This window comes from Colossoma macropomum, unplaced genomic scaffold (genome assembly GCF_904425465.1).
Source record: "Colossoma macropomum unplaced genomic scaffold, Colossoma_macropomum, whole genome shotgun sequence".
Lineage (NCBI taxonomy): Eukaryota > Metazoa > Chordata > Actinopteri > Characiformes > Serrasalmidae > Colossoma > Colossoma macropomum.
In genome coordinates this window covers 59,161-76,552 of record NW_023495901.1, presented here as the reverse complement: position 1 = coordinate 76,552, position 17,392 = coordinate 59,161, and the positions used below count along the sequence as shown (strand labels likewise).

The following is a 17,392-nucleotide window of genomic DNA, read 5'->3' as shown; positions in this document are numbered from 1 at the left end:
GGTCTCCTGTCTGTCAGTAATGGCTGATAAAATGGGGGATGGTACATTTACATTAATTCTAAAAGTCTACATATTAAACACTCTTAAAAATAGTTCTTCAAGTGTTTATTAGTAAAGAAAATAGCTCTTAATAGAACCATGAACACTCAAGAACACTTGAACACTTGCATGATTAAAGTGCTCTTTGCAAAATGAAACGGTTCTTCAGGTTGATGGAGAATATTAAGATTAAGTGACCCTTATTAGACCCACAATGGGGAAATTTCACCTCTGCAATCTAACCCATCCATGCAGTGATAAACCACATACACACTAGTAAAGACACACACTAGGGGGCAGTGAGCACACTTGCCCAGAGCAGTGGGCAGCCCTATCCGCAGTGCCCAGGGAGCAGTTGGGGTTTAGGTGTCTTGCTCAAGGGCACCTCATTCATGTACTGTCGGCTCAGGGGATCAAACTGGTGACCTTCCTGTCACAAGGCTGGTTCCCTTAACCTCCAGCCTACAACTGCCCCATATGCATGCATGTGCTGTAGATAGTTCTATGTAGAACCTTTTTCAAAAGGGTTCTATCTAGCACCAAATAGGGTCCTTCTATGGGTTACAACCTTGACACTGTAACAATAGAACAACCTCTAGAATAAACCATTTTCAAAAATGTTCTACATAGAACCATCTACAGCACATTCAGCACCATTCATTTAACCAGAAAAGCCACTAGACCATATCAGTGAAACAGATTTCAGTGTTGCTGTCCCAACCATTTTGGAGCTCAGTGTAGCACTTATTACCCTTTAATTCTCAGGAAAGAGTGGCTGCTTCGGTCCCACTTTCTTTTTAAGTGTCTCTAATGACTGTGAAGTTACACATTAATAACATATGCAACAACACTGTAACTACTGATGATTTAGTCAGTGTTAGATGGATTACAGAAGTACAGCACATGTAATTACCCAAGTGTCTTCTGCACAGGAAGTGGACAGTTCCTTTGTAGTTGTTATGTAGGTACTGTGTAATAATAGAGTAGTAATACAGACGTTGCTTTGAGGCTTGAGGTTGTGTTGATGTAATGCAACACATTTAATTAATGTCATAAAAGGTACATGTTAAGGGGTCATCTGCTGTTCTGTCACATTACAGAATGGTTTAAAGCTGAAACTGGTTACAGTGTCACAGCACTAGCAACATAAATGCTAGCTAAAAGTTAGGAAAGCTGGCAGATACAGTGTAAGTAATGTCTTAATGTACATTATTAGATACTTCCTTTTACTGCTAAAGAAACTGCTGTTCCAGTCTGATTACAAATGTAATTACATGTGTTATTACATTTTTGTAAATACGTGAGAGCATGGGCTGTTACAACTATTAAGATTACACTTGTGTAATTACATGAGGCAAAACTGAAGTTGATATACATGTGTAATTACATAAGGCTGTACTTCTGTAATCCATCTGTAACCGTAACAATCATTAGTAGTTACATTGTTGTAGCATATGTTGTTCACATGTCACTACACAATTATTAGAAACACTTAATTTAAAGTGGAACCGCTGCTTCTACCAGCAACTGAAAGCTCTGACAGCTTTCTACTTGCTAGTACTTGTATTTCCCATTACGATAAAACTCCTGGATGCTTTTGCATGTGAAGCAAACCTACATTTTACTTACTTGGTCTCTATGGAAAGTATGTAAGTCGCAAGTGCACCCTTAAAGGAAGCTGCAAAAGTAGATGGTGTGTATTAGCATTATAATGCATTTAGCTGTTGGTGTTACTGTCATCATTATTTCACAAATTCAAATAACTTGCTTTGATGTGTTCACTTCATTCCTACACTATTGACATATATTAACTAGTCAGCTTGCACTCTAATAGTTTTATCAGTGACTGCAGGGCATGACAGCAGGAGAACGAATGACAGTAAAAAAAACATCAGAACACATAAAGGCACCGGGTGGTTGTATGACCCACAACTGAACATCAAGTAAAAGCTGAGTAGAAAATACACATAAACGTGTTTCTGGTCATGTTTAGGTATGTATGCAGCTAGACAGTCTCCGCAGAGAATTAAACATGCCGTAAAACTGCGTATATGCACTGCTACATTGCTGCCTTGTGTGTTTACAGGGCAAACTAGTGAACACCGTCCTAAATTTTTTCCAAAATGGAACCAAATCTTACCAACATCACTGACCACTGAACAATAACAAACAATACAACATCTACAAACTAACCATAGAAACAGCAGTATGGAAAAAGCAACCATTACACAGATAAAACCACAGCACAGGAATGAACCAGTTCCCACAGAAGAGCTTCAGATCACATGCCTTTATTTTACATTCAGCTTGGTATAACAACGCTTCTGGCTTGTTTGAGAAAAGCCAGGACAGAAGCACTCAGGAGAGACAGGGCTCATAGGAGTCTGTTTTGATCTAATTTTTATTTTTCACATAAGCCAAAGCCACATAAAGCAGCTCCCTAAAACTTCAGATTATAGTGTTTCAACTGAGCTCCTGTTTCTTTCCACAAAGCTCCACTGTAATTCAAAATCAGGTTGAGAGTCTGATAAGTTTCATTTTCTATGTCTGTTAACTTTAGCTAACATTCTTATGTCTGCTGGTTAGTAACAGGAAACTCGCAATGCACTTTGCTATACAGTCATCTGATTTAGTGATCTATGGTGTACAGTCTTATCCACAAAGGGCTGGTGTGGCTGCACACCTGATTCCACTTGTTTAATTGTTCAGTCTTAGTCTTCAGCAGCTGTTTAGGTGCATTCCTGCTTTCTGGGAATGAAACCCTGCAGCTACAATGGCCATTTGGACAATCCAATCTATGGAGCTCACTAGCAGGAAATTGTGCTGCCCACAAAATCACTCTGTAATTCCACATTACGATTCAGAGAAAAATGGCTGACGTACGTAACGCTGCCCTAAAACGCAGATATGGATCCATTCCTGCTACAGCTGGAGTGTGAATGGTAAAGGTAAACTATTAAATCTGTTTGTATAGCATTGATTTGATGTGAGCAAAACAGCTTTAACAATTACAGTGTACTCATTAAATACTGAACACAGATAAGAAGGAAAAAAAATATATGAAAAAGTAAACATACTTGTTCTGTTTCTGATAAATTTCACATCCAGATCGAAGTTTTTGCACGATGTGGAGTTTTCGTCAGGTTTGGTGTAGTACAGTGTGAAGACCTGGAAGACATAAAGAAAGTGGTGAATTGTTGGTTCCACGCCTATTACTCTTCCCCGTTTGATTTCTTATAAGGGCTGCATAGCTGATTAAGATTTTTGCCTTCTTTAATAACCACTATTTACGGTGATACCATTGAGCTTAGTTAAAGGAAGCTAATTGGCTATTACATAATGTTATTACCTTTTCTATGCATTCATACATCTAAATTCTATTTGGCTGCATACTGTGGTAGCACACTATGTTTTAAATCGAAGTTTGTTTATCTTTAGCATACATTTAATTAATGTAATTAAGGTATTGGTCTTAATTTGACTGTTGGTTTATAATGATATGTTGCAATAAAACTGGTGAAAGTATGTTTTTTAATTAATCATTGTGATAAATAATAATTTCAAAGTTGTGCAAATATAAAAAATTGAGGATACACCAACTGGCCACATCATTGTATTTATTCTTTTTAGACATTGTATGTACATTTTATCAGCTCCACTTACCGTAAATTGTCCCTTTGTAGTTCTACAGTTATAGACTGTACAGACTATAGTCCATAGCATCATTTTCAACACTGCAGTAACACTGATGGGGTGGTGGTGTTTTAGTGTGTGTTGTGCTGGTCTGAGTGGATCAGACACAGCAGTGCTGCTGGAGTTTTTAAACACCTCAGTGTCACTGCTGGACTGAGAAAAGTCCACGAAACAAAAATATCAAGCCAACATCGTCCTGTGGGCAGCGTCCCGTGACCACTGATGATGGACTAGAGGATGACCAACACAAACTGTGCAGCAGCAGATGGGCTATCGTCTCTGACTTTACATCTACAAGGTGAACTGACAAGGTAGGAGTGTCTAATAGAGTGGACAGTGAGTGGACACAGTGTTTAAAAACTTCAGAAGCACTGCTGTGTCTGATCCACTCAGACCAGCACAACACACACTAACACACCACCACCATGTCAGTGTTACTGCAGTGCTGAGAATGATCCAACGCCCAAATGGTACGTGCTCTGTGAGGGTCCATGGGGGTGCTGACCACTGGAGAACAGGGTAAAAGGGGGCTAACAAAGTATCAGAGAAACAGATGGACTACAGTCTGTAACTGTAGAACTACAAAGTGCACCTTTATAGTAAGTGGAGCTGATAAAATGGACAACGAGTGAAGAGACAAGGAGGTGTGCTTAATGAAGTAGCTGGTAAGTGTATAAGCAGTTAACTTACTGATATGGAGCCTTCACCTTCCCCTGTAGCCACCACTGTTAAATTTCCATTTGCTGGGAACTGTTGAACACAATATAGCATTGAATGACACTGCAAAAAGATATATCTCAACAAGTGAAATCATCTTAAATGAAGTCAATAACCAACGGATTCAATATTTTTTCTATATCACTATATTATTATTATTACAAGACATTTCTAGACATTTTACTGTCAAGATACCTTTATCACTATATATATGTATATATATATATAATCTGAATATTTGCAGTGAAACTTGAGAATATGGAATGAAATGTGATATCATTGAGGAACTTGCACCATCACTTATTTTTTCATTGTGAAATTATCCGCACGGATGCAGTTTGCCGCTATGACTGAGTCAGCACGAATTCTAGTAGTGGTAATGCTAAATAGTGAGGAGGTAATTAACACCCTGGTGATGCATGTACCAGCCAAAATAGTACTAAAAAGAAAGAAGCCTTCCACCTCATAGGAGCAGCCCGCAAGTGGCCTAGAGTGCTGTCATGTGTAACGTAACAGAATGACACACATGTTCATGGGTAAAAAGTGAATGAGAGGCTTTACCTGTGAAAACAGAATCCACAATTATGGTCAGGTCACAAGCAATGGTCAAATCGAGAAAATACAAAATACACCAATACACAAACATAACCAGGTGAACAGTCCAAAAGGGATTAAGCAAAAGGCAGGTCAAACAACAAAGCGAAACAGGTCAGAACAGGAACGAACAATCAGGAACGAACAATCAGGAATGAACAATCAGGAAAAACCAATGAGGGATAAACAATCAGGAATAACGCTCAGTAGCTCTGTAGAAAGAAACAATACCTCGCAATGAGACTATCTACAAGCCCGGGCTTTAAACTAAACTAATCAAGGAAGAACAGATGTGACTGATCAGTTCTCTGGGGAACTGGAGCACTGATTAGAGCGCGAGAGTGAGGCTGGAGTCATGTGATCTCCCAGGGGATTGTGGGAGATTGAATCCAAAGAGAGTTCAGAGCCAAAGGGAGTCGTGACATTGTGCCACATTCCCGGGTTGGAAGGGTGCTCGTAGGGATGGGGTATAGTGTTGGGGCTCCCATTTAAAGTGTTCCAGGGGTGGATGTCAAGGGCTATCCCTGTTACAAGCGTTTCCTTCCTAGGGGGGCATCTAATGTGGCTCCCAGATTTTACATACGGTTGTTGTGGGAGCTCCTATGAGGGGGAAGGTGTTTCTGTCTTCATTAACGTTTGCCTGATTAACAATAATTACTTGGCCTTTGAGTTTCACTGCATTCTTCAACAGTGAAACAATGAATAAAGTCAATTGGTAAAACAGTATTAAATATGGTAACCGCTATTATTTTGGCCTGTATAAGCGTTCACCAGGACGTCAGTTACCTCCTCACTATTCAGGATTACTGCCACTGGTTTTGTACTGACTTGACGCACTGTCTGCGTCCACATGGAATCTCACACATCCAAAACACAAGATGGCGCTAGTGCCTTGACGTCAGATTTCATTCCATCTTGACATCTTGTGTTTCAAATGATATGATAAAATGAATTGATGAATCGTGCTTAATATGGACAACAATGTAAAAAAAAATTAATAATAATAATGTCAGTCTGAATTTTGGATGATTTCTGTACAGTACAGAATTACAGAATATACATTCATCCAGAATAACACACAAACAATAAAGTACTGATGGCTCTCTCCTTACTCTGTCAGAACGCTGTAAACCTCTGGTGGCTTTGGTGAACACGCCTTTGAAACTGCTTTTTCTTGCAGTGGAGCTGACAGTGACAATCATACCTCCAGTAGTAGGTGGTGGCTTCTCCGTCATGTACTTCGCTATAGCCTCAAAGACCACAGCAGTAGCCTGAGGGTGTAGAGGAGAACGAAGAGATACGGTATTTTTATAATAATCATAGTGAGCACTGGAGAACATTCTAAGAGGCCATCACTGGTGGGCAAAAACCCAGAAGCCCACATGACCCCTAAGCTTGGTGACCGTCACTGAGTTTTTTTAATACAAAGAATAGATTTAAATACTTAAACTCTGTGTATCCTGTAGTGTTCCTCTCCACCTAGAACACTACACTCCTCCCCTGCTAGACTTCTCTATGTGCCACATTTCCATCTCTTGTTGATGGGATACTGTATTTACAGCACATTTTGTTTTTGTGTATGTATTTCTTGTTTTATTCTCCTTCTATATTTTCCCATACAGAAATCTGATATATGCCATATATGCACATATATCATAAAGAATCAGGCATACATTTCAAAATATATACACATTTACAGTGGAGTCCAAAGGTCTAAGACCACTAGTGAAAATCTATTTTGTATTCTTTCCTAATTTAATACAAAGTTTTTTTCAAAACAAATGATGTTATCAGCGTAGCAATCTGAATGAAAAATAGAAATAGGTAAAATTTTAACATTAATTTTAATTTCATGATTCTTAATGTTTGTCCCCCTTTTGCTTTAATGGGAGTTTTTCACTTGAGCTGGCACAGAGTCTGATCACTAATATTGACAAAAGTCTCTGGTGAATGGTTGAGATTCACCTAAGAGTTGTCTGAACACGAGCTTTAATGGAAGAAATGAGACTAAAAATTGATTTTTTTGCACAGCATTGGACCTTAACATGGTCAGTGTCACAAATTAACATAGAAATAGTGCAGAATCTGGAATATTTCTTCTTCATTTTACAATGGGGTTGTATGTGTTACACATACATGTTTGTATATTGCACTACATATGTGTCTCACCTGAGTGGAGTGGTAGTTATTGCTGTATTCTTGGTTACTCTTTAGCCATTTCACAACTGGTGCAGCTTCCTCAAAGTTCCTTGTCTTCAGAAGTGCCAGCAAAGCATAACCAGTGGCCTCCAGGGTATAAGAATGATTTTCCGTGACTGGCCAATGAGTGCGCTCTGTGATAAACACACAAATTAAAGCACTGCTTCAGCTTAGTGGTGTTTTGTGATGCTGGTCTTTTTTTCAGTATCTGAAATCCATGCTTCAGATACTGCTGCAACACTTCTATTGGATTAAGGTCTGGACTTGACTCAGAATACAGAATTTTCTCTGATTCAACCATTGTTTGGTACATTTTCCTGTAGATTTTCCTGATACAACCCAGAATCCATAATACCATCACATAATGGCAAGCTGCCCTGGGCCAGTAGCAGCAAAAAACCTACCACTGCTAAATTTCTAAAGTTCATATTGAGGAATGCAGCTTTTGGTTTTTGCTAAATTTGAGCCGTGAAGAATGCAAAGCAGAATATTTTAGCTCTGTTCCTAGAGTGATTTTTGTTGGGTGACCATGTATGGGAAGGGTGACAGTGTTGTTCAGTTTTCTCTGTGTGTACATTATCTGCCTGACAGTGGATTGAGGAGGTAGAAATTCTTCAGAAATAGATTTGTCAACTCTTCTATCCTGATGAGCAGGAAATAACCTCATCAAACCATGTCAGAAAACATGGCATGCACTTATAAAATTCTGTTCTAAAAATGAGCAAATCATTTAAGCCCATATTTAATTGAAAGGAGTACAAAGACAACATATCATGTTATTGTTTTTTGAAAAATATATGCCTATTTTGAATTTTGTGCTAGCAACATGTTTCAAAAAAGTTGGGACGGGGCAAAACACTGGTAATCTTGCATAAAGCTAAAAAAAATAAAAATAAAAGTAAATACATCTACCTTCTTATCAGTACACAGTTCAAAAGCCTGCATCTCTGATGGAAAGGTACTATTGATGCTGAACAGTATATAAAGGTTGTAGAACAACATTTGCTGTCATCCAGATAACATCTCTTTCAGGGAAGGCCTTGCATATTGCTAAACAATGCTAAACCTCCAAAGCATCCTGCAGTCCAGACATTTCACCAATAGAAAACATTTGGCAAATCATGAAATGAAAAATCTGGCAAAGAAAACCCAGCAGCTAGATGAGTAAGCTGAGATTTTCGGCTTACCTGCTGAGACAAATTTGAACAGTACATCATGATTCTGTTTGCCAGCATTTGCTAGAGCATAAGACGCCATGGCCACAGCATACGGATCGCTTTCAGAAGCAATGTTCTTCAAAATATAACTTGCTGCCTTGTCCATGCTCTGCTGAAGGCTCTGAAATTGATCAGAGTTAATAAATTGATATTTATTTTACTGCAGGGAAGAAAAAAAAATAGCTTTGGCTGTATTCACATTCATAACACTTTCATGTAATAACTTTTTTTGATACGTAGTTTTTAGAGACATCTGGTTTCTATCACCACTGTGAACAGCTCTGACTGTGTTTCTCTCAAATTAATTTGAAATCAAACCTTCAAATTAATTTGTTTACATTTTCACAATTGAATTTTGCATAAATGTATAAAATAAGTAAGATATTGATGAAATATACTCTTTACATTTTCCCTGAGGCTCACATATAATATTGTGTTGTTTTATGTACATAAAAAAATTCGCAGTTCTCTTTGACATGACAATTTTCCAGCTTTCTTAACACCTTTTACAATTACACAGGCTGTTTTTTTGCCAGTGAGCCTTTAAGACTGATATATTTAAATGACCTCTAGATTAGCTGTCTTATATCATGCCTTGTTCAAAAAGCAGTCTGAGCTGAAACACTCCTTATAACTTCAGCATTAATGGGCGGGGCTAAACTGTTGTTGGTTGGGTAGTAGGCTAAGTTTATAACTGTGTTGGTTTTAGTGACATCACAAAAATAATGAATTCCAAACAGGCTGTTTCTGCAGCTGTGTTTCAATACATGGAATGCATGGAATGGGAAATGAAGAGTATGTTTTAAAATCACAACAATGATTACCTACTGCATATTATTTCAAAATGCCAAGAAAATTAAGTTTTCCAAAATGAGAGCCCTTTAATTGGTAAAGAACATGTTCATTATGTGGTGGCTCTGTGGTCTGTGGTTATAAAAGTGGTTATTCTGTGGTTTATTGCTCCAAAGAGACACTTTTTGGTGGCTTTATTTTTAAAACACAAGTGTAGAGTTGTTTAATTTTCAATGCAATCTCTTCCTGATTTTCTGTGATGCAACATAATGAGTACCTAAATAATGATTTCAGTATTCAAATACTGGCACCTGGAAGTATTTCAGTACCTGTCCACATTCGTATATTTATACTTACACTGAGTCTTTCATAACAAATCAGACTCCCCTCCTGTAACGCGATGAGTACAAAAGCCGTCATTGATATCTGTGTAGATTTGCTCTGTATGAAGTCAGAACAAAAAGAAACCCCTCTGGTCAAACACTGCTGTGTTACCTTGCTGCTAGTTCAAGATTAAAGTTTCAAGAGTTTATTGTGACATATTCTATACTATCATATAGAAACATAACAGTGCACAATGAAATGCTCAGTCTGCACTCGGTCTGAGGGAGATCTCCCCACCTCAATGAAAACCCCATCACGCATCTGTGCATTCAGGATTAACCATCTGATGGCATCACAGATAACATCCAGTTCTATTCTGACCAGGTTGGATGCCTTACTGAACATTTTGACAGACAACAAGTTGCCATACAAACACTATATAAATACTAAGTAACAATACAAAAGTGTATACAGTGCAGTGGTCTCCAACCCTGCTCCTGGAGAATTTCCAGCCCCGACTGGACACATCCGATCCAGATCATTCCTGCCGTTTAAGTATTTGGAATCACTTATTTTCATTAAGCGGAACATGACATTGGTTTGCAGGTTGATCTACTTGACAGAAAACTAAAATCTATAAGCTGTAGCAGTGACATTCAGACACATGCTTAGTTCAGATCTTTTTGAAGCAGTTACTGTAAACTACCACATACAAAGAAAAAATTGAGTGTGGGTGGTTGGTCTGCATACTAGGCAAAGGTAGGCAGATGCCCAGGGCCCTCATGAGCTGAGGGCTCCATAAAAAATCTAATTAGATATACTGTACATGTCGATGTTAAATGACTGACTAAAACTACCTTTCATGTCATGCTAATTACACACACTCTGAACCTATTCATCAACATAGTGTATTAACATGATCTGTATTCAGGCGCATTAGATTGTGTATCACAGTAAATTAGTGAGCTGCAGCTCCTCTCATTAACTGTCAACGCACAAAGGTTTTCCTCTTTGGGAAATGTGCTAACTATAAAATGTATGATGACGATTTTTGCCAGGTGGATCCTCCTTAGGCGGGTGTGTTAGATTTGGAATGGAGTTGAATTCTGGTATATTTTCAGGAGTATTGGTGACCACTGGTGAAGAACCTTGTGTTTAAAGACTGCAAAGAGTTGTAAAGACAATCCAAAAATGAAAAGATTGAGAGTGCTACTATATACATTTATAATTATTTATACATTTTAGTCATTTTCTTCAAAGCCATGCTAAAACAAAGGCTTTTTAATTTTTAAGTCAACCTGACATCAAAATTGACCTTTTTTAACCTTGTTAGTTTTTAACCTTGTTGTTAGCCTCCGGTCTTAAGCATCATTTGTAATATCACTTAAAAGACAAAAATCTTGTTTCCTCATAATCTGATGCCCCACCTCTAAAACAACATCTTCTGATTTTTGATGACATCACAGTGAACCAGCAGGTGGGGGAAAATAATATTGAATAACCACATCATGTTTACCACCCCCACCTATCACTAAAAGAAAACAGCTATTTTCTCTCATTTTTTTTCAAAATATTATACAAACACTCATCTGCTGTCGTAGCTTACCCTCACAGTACTGGAGGGAGATCTCCCCACCTCAAAGAAAGCCCCATCACTCATCTGTGTCTTCAGGATCAACCATCTGATGGCATTACAGATAACATCCGGATCTATTTTGACCAGATTGGATGCCTCACTGAACATTTTGACAGCATATGCAGTTAGCCTGGAGGGAAACAAACAGAGAAAAATACGCAGATACCTTCACTGAGTGAAAAGAACTGAAAGAACTGCAGAACTAGGAATGGATGAGAAAAAGAAAGATAGTCATTGATCTGAAGGTGGTGATTCATCTACATTAATTGGAATATTACAATCCATTTTAACTGGTTAGAATAATATTGCAGCTCGTTCAAGAAATCTTTTGGCATGATAGTTTTAGGTTGTGTGTTCTTCAGCGTTTATTCACTGGGTTTATTTTGCTAAGGACTCTTATTGGAGAGAGTGGGGCGAGGAACAACCCCAGTGTGAATATGTGTGAGGAGTCAGAAAACGACCTGATACATAAGCACAACTGTGGCCGACAACAGCTGGAAAATACAGCTTTCACACAAGTTGTGATGCTTTATCTCTTTTAAAAGGGGTGAACGCTGCTATATTCAAAGTGTGTGCTCATGTTTTGGACAAAATGAAATTCCCAGGCTGTTTTCAAATGTAAACAGGTGCATTGTTTTAGTTATTCTACCACTGCTACATAAATCATTTGTGGTTTCGGGTTTTTTCTTTTTTACAAATAATTATGAATAATACTATCATAATAAAATTTAACATAGACAATTCTGAGATTTTGTGTTTAATTAAATAATTTCTTGAAAAGCAATCTGAAAACTGAATCTTTGTTAGGTCAGAGATTTATATGATGAGAGATGAGAAAGCAGATTATGAATATGGACAGAGGAATGGGATGAATGATAGACATTTCCAAAATCAGAAAAACCAGAAAAAAACTGACCAAGTGCTGCCTTTGGTGTTTTTAAAAACGGCAAAAGATCCATCTCCATTGCGGAATCTGAGCTCTGTTGTGTAGCCTGAGACAAAGCAGAAACCATTTCAGAGCAATTAAATTACACTTCTATGATGCCTCTCTATAACCTAACCACGTTCCATGTTTTTTATCGCTACTGTTGTACAGCTAAATGTAGGTATTTCAAGAAGAACAAAGTTGTGTGCTTCAGCTTCTCGTTAGGTTGAATGAGATTTTTGCCAGTGTTCTGTAAATTTTTTCAAACCTAGCAACAGTTGCTATGAAAGACTGTGGAGCATGGATAGGTCTACTTAGAAATTTATATGTACTTATTTATTTATTTAGTCTACACCACAGCATCAGTCTAGGTTGCATGACACTGTAAGGATTTACATTCCTCCAACCTGTAGAAATGTGTCCGAGCGCTTCAGTGCGTTTGTCCACTCCTATATCTTCCCACTGGTTGGTTTTGTCCAGGTAATGTGTTACAAACAGTGGCAGGACCATTTTCATCAGGTTTTGTTCTCCAGATCCATAAGGCTCCCTAATCAGACTGTCTAGACCCTTTCCACTGATGGCCTCATTTACCAGCTGTGATATTGGTTTGCCTGCACACACACACACACATCATGATATCGTTATGTGCCATTTCATACTGCATTATTATAAATATCTGAGGCTGAGAGACCAAGCTGATGTTTCATTGGCCACATTTAAGTCCTTCTTCCTGTAAAGGACAGCTAGGAAGGAGCACTTTTACATCGGTATCTCTCCCAGCAAGTCAAGACAGGAACTAAGAACAGAGAGCCTAATGCAAGATGGCGGCCACATGGCTTGCCACAGTGTTGTCAATAATATTTGTTAGAGGATCACTATGTATATATGATCGGGCAGAATTATTGCAGATTAGAGATGAATCACAATCTGCTCTGGACTTTGATAGGCTGCATTTACTACCTGAAGAGTTGCGAAAGAACAACTGCAGACTCCCAGATAGGGTCTCACCCAAAGAAGCATGGTTTCGTTTTCTAGACATTGGGTCGGTGTTGTCAGCAGGTTTGAAAGATGTCCATACTGTCCTCCTCTACCAGCGATTACAATGTCAATCAAACGACTGCTGAAGAGTAAACAAGACGACCTGCTGCTGTTACAAACTAAGGCCGTGTAAATTGAGTGTTCTGTCACTACATTGCAGCTACATGGCTGCCTGTATCGACTGCTGCTATACTGTGCCCCTTTAATTACCATTTGTCATTGCTGAGGACAAAGTTAGATCTGTTTTTAATATACAAAACTGAAGGAAAACACCCAGGCCAGATAAGCTTTGCCACAATGGCTATGTTTACATGCAAAGATTTTTGCCAATCCAATTGAATACATTCCGAGTACAGATTAAGACTGATGCTGATGCTTTATATGCTCAGTCTATTCAACAATCCGATGGAAAATCTTTGTTTACATGTTCACTACAAACTAATCTGATCCGAGAACCACTTAGAGTAAACGTTACCATGACAGCGAACGTCATGCAGACCAGTTTCTGCTCCCACCATGTTGAACGGTATAAACCTTTGCCAGAGCCAGTTTATGAGTGCTTTTGCTAGGACTCAAACGCACATGCGCAGAATGTACTTACATGTTCCGATTGGAAATGTAATCAGATACAGGCGTTTACACAGATATTATTCTTCTATTTAACGGATTATTTACAGGTTTACCCACCTCGTTCAATGGGATAGAAACTGTACTCCGAATGGCCTCAATCGGACTAGACTATTCGGACTGAAGTGTATACATGGACGTATTACATTCCAATTGAGCTATTAGTCCGATTATTAATGGATCATTAGGCTGCATGTAAACGTGGCTGATGTTTTTAAGAATCAGTTACCTTAGAATGATATTACAGTCATAGCACTTACTTTCGGTTGCTATGAAGGTATTTATCTTTATCTTAAGTCGCGTAAAGCTTCAATATTGGATTCAAATCAGTTTGCTTGTCGAGCCAAAGGATTGGTTTGACAATGCCATTAATCTAGCTCTTTAGTGTTTAAGTCTTTGTCATTTAGTGTAGGAGTGCCTCAGGGATGAGGACTGTCTCCATGGCCTTTTTCACTCTATACTAATGATCTGCTATCTCACGAATCTGTGAAAATTCTGAAATACGCAGATGATCCCACAGTAACAGTCCTTACCACAGATAATAATGTGATTTGTTTATTGGCAGGAGGTGAATCGATCGGTAATATGGTAGTACTTTCAATGCCCTCCTGCTTATTACATCTAAAAACAGTGGATTACAGGAAATAACAGAATGTAGAAGCTCCAGTATAGGTTTTGGGACAATCAATATATGTTGTAAAATCTCATAAAATTTTTGGGAACTTACATTAACGATTCTTACAAGAAAAGCATTATCTCAGATCATGTCTTCAAAAAATCTCAACAAAGGTTGTTTTTTTTTTTGAGACAATTAAATGGGGTTGTATGTTTATATGTAATGTGCTGCAACAAAGTTGATTTACATCTTGTTGCACCAGCTAGTTTGAGTGGTGTTCCAACATCACGAGTCACCACTCAGCTCACTGTAGCTGCAGCCTCGAGTTGTTTGGATCTTACTTCACCCTACTCAGTCTCCTCAGTGAAGTGAGACAGCCAAGACATCATCCACCACAGGACAGCATCCAGCCCTCCCCAGTGTCCCAGAATGTACTAACTAGTCAGCGTTTAGCTCCACAGTGACACCTAGTGTTTCTGAGGGGTACCAATGACCTGGCACCTGGCCTCATTTACTGTTCCTTCTCCTGAAGAAAGACAGCTGGGACTGACTGGGGGAGAAAGAACACTCTAAAAAGATGAATCTCCCAGCTGGGAGAGGAACCGGGGCTGGAAAGCCTCATGAGAGAGGACACTGTTGTGTCTGGGCCTAAACAGGCTTTATTTCAGGGAAATCAAACTGTTCAGGAATCTGGCTCTCTGTGAAGCTTATGCCTGTATATGATTTTTTTTTCCCCTAATAAAAGAACGCCTTCAACCTACAGTAATAAAAATATGAAAATCAGGGTGCAAAAATGGATCTAAACCAATGGAACTGTGTGTGTGTGTGTGTGTGTGTGTGTGTGTGTGTGTGTGTGTATTTTGTGGGTTGTTTTGTTTATTGCTAATTGTGTATTTCGCAAATGTGGTAAAACATCCTTGGGTTTGAGAAAGGCATAATAATAATAATAATAATAATAATAATAAATATAAATATAAATATAACTGCAAGCGACAATTTGCGAGGTCCAAGCTTGCTTTGCAAGTTCACCCAACATTGGTAATCTAATTAGCTGATGGCAGCCATGTTTTTTCAAATCAAATCATAGATCCTGATCCAGGACAGCACATTGTAGCAACAAGCCAATTTTCATGTCAATCGCAAAACCTTTGGTTGTGTAACACTTTTTTGCTTGTTATAGCACCACCTAGTGAGGAAATTGCACCAGACTCTGAAGATTGTTTACGACTGCCATAGTGTACACGCCTATGAAGTTTTGTAACAATCTGTCAATGCTTTTCTGAGTTAGAGCTGTATGATGTTTGAAATTTGAGCTCCACCGTGTGGAGCGTGGACGATACGCAGTGATGAAGTTCCAACATTTTTTTGGTAATTATTAAAGTTCGGCTTCTTAGGCTTCTAATGATAACAGATTTGTGCAGATTGTATGAAAACTCAGGGACTAGTTAGTTAATATGGGCAAAATAGCTGTTTTGTAGTCCATGAGGTAAGTAATCAGAAGAAGAAGGAAATTTGTCTCTATGACATACGGTACAGAATTGCCAGCCCTAAATGTACAAAGCTTTGCTATAGCGCCACCATCAGGCTGATTGGGCTGAGCTTGAGCGCCTGGGTAGCGGGAGGGACTACTACTTTTTGACCAAGGTTCATGTCTGTATGACTTATGGTTTGGTCTGCACGATTCGTTTTAGGGCAGAAAAAGAAGAGGAAGAAGAAAAAGAAGAAGAAGAAAAATCCTAACAATTACAATTACAACAATTACTTCGTGCTTGGACCCCTAATAATAATAAAAAGATTTAGCAGCATTTAGGTGTATTACCTCTAACAGCTATGTAGGTGTATGCGTCCGTGTCTGGCATTTGATTATCCAGGAAGGGCTTCTTAAATTCTAATCTTTGCGTTCCACCTGATAAAGACAAAAGAACATTTACACACAGCATGTACAAGTGCATGAGAAAGTTTGAGCATCTCTGGTCAAATTACATATTTTGTTGATTTTTTAAGTGATGGTGAGTCAGAACATCATCTTAAAACTTCTCAGGGTGCTGTGCTTACTCTCCACAGCCTTGGGCACATCTAAGCAGCTCAGTGAGGACGTGAAACTAAAGATAACTCTTACAAAGCAGGTGAAATAAAAATCAAATATAATATATATCTAAACACACTTCAAAAAATGATTTATGGCTGTCATAAACATTAAGCAAATATTTTACATAAAACATTTGGATAAATCCAAAACTGATTTAATATATAAGACCTGTTCGATTTTTTCAGTAAATCTTGCGCATGTGCAATAGTAACAGGAAACACATCATCAACCGTTAAATTGCTTCACGGGTACAAAAGGTAGATTAAATAAACAATGGCAGTGATTTATTGTGAAGCAGTATATAAAGATGTATTCCATTAATATTCAAATTAACAGTTCATGGTTTTTGTAACTGTAGGTGGCCTCGACATATTAGCATAGCATGTGACCGATAGCGTTAGCTGGCTAACTGGCATGATGGTTAGCATGAGAGTTATGTACACATAAACATTTGCTTTAATTAGTAGTTCAGTTTTGAATTAATAGAAATTCTAAACCAGGGAATTTGATCACAGCTGAAATATATAAAGTTGTTTATTTCTTTCACATTAGACTTTAGAGTGTACATGTGTCTTGTAATGTGCCTCAGCAAATACTGTTTAATACAGTTTGGACTACAGTAAATGTTTGTGAATTTAACATGCATTATCATTTAATACATTTACACAGTCTAAGTAATTGTGCTGTGAATACAAAAGGTACTATTAACTCTTTAGAAGTTAATAGAAGATGATTTTTACATTGGATTTATGTATTTAAATTGAACAGAAATTGATGTAATTAAAATACATAAGTTTTAACTTTTGGCCTTAAATATTTTTTTTCACTGCCCAACATGGCATTAAGAAATGGAATTTAAGGATAACTACTGTGGTCAAGATAAGAT

The 17,392-nt window shown here is 38.1% G+C and overlaps 1 protein-coding gene across 1 annotated transcript in view; it reads right to left on the bottom strand.

Moving 5' to 3' along the window:
- LOC118803437 (complement C3-like) overlaps positions 1-17,392 on the bottom strand; it is a 91,240-nt gene that overhangs the window by 20,272 nt on the left and 53,576 nt on the right. Inside the window, exons 23-33 of the mRNA XM_036563924.1 lie at positions 16,237-16,323; positions 12,544-12,747; positions 12,128-12,203; positions 11,182-11,341; positions 9,609-9,692; positions 8,430-8,580; positions 7,213-7,376; positions 6,156-6,314; positions 4,423-4,482; positions 3,117-3,207; positions 1,669-1,717 (exon numbers count right to left, since the gene is read on the bottom strand). Of these exons, the coding sequence (XP_036419817.1) occupies positions 1,669-1,717; positions 3,117-3,207; positions 4,423-4,482; positions 6,156-6,314; positions 7,213-7,376; positions 8,430-8,580; positions 9,609-9,692; positions 11,182-11,341; positions 12,128-12,203; positions 12,544-12,747; positions 16,237-16,323 (1,285 nt within the window). The remainder of the gene's footprint in view (positions 1-1,668; positions 1,718-3,116; positions 3,208-4,422; positions 4,483-6,155; positions 6,315-7,212; positions 7,377-8,429; positions 8,581-9,608; positions 9,693-11,181; positions 11,342-12,127; positions 12,204-12,543; positions 12,748-16,236; positions 16,324-17,392) is intronic.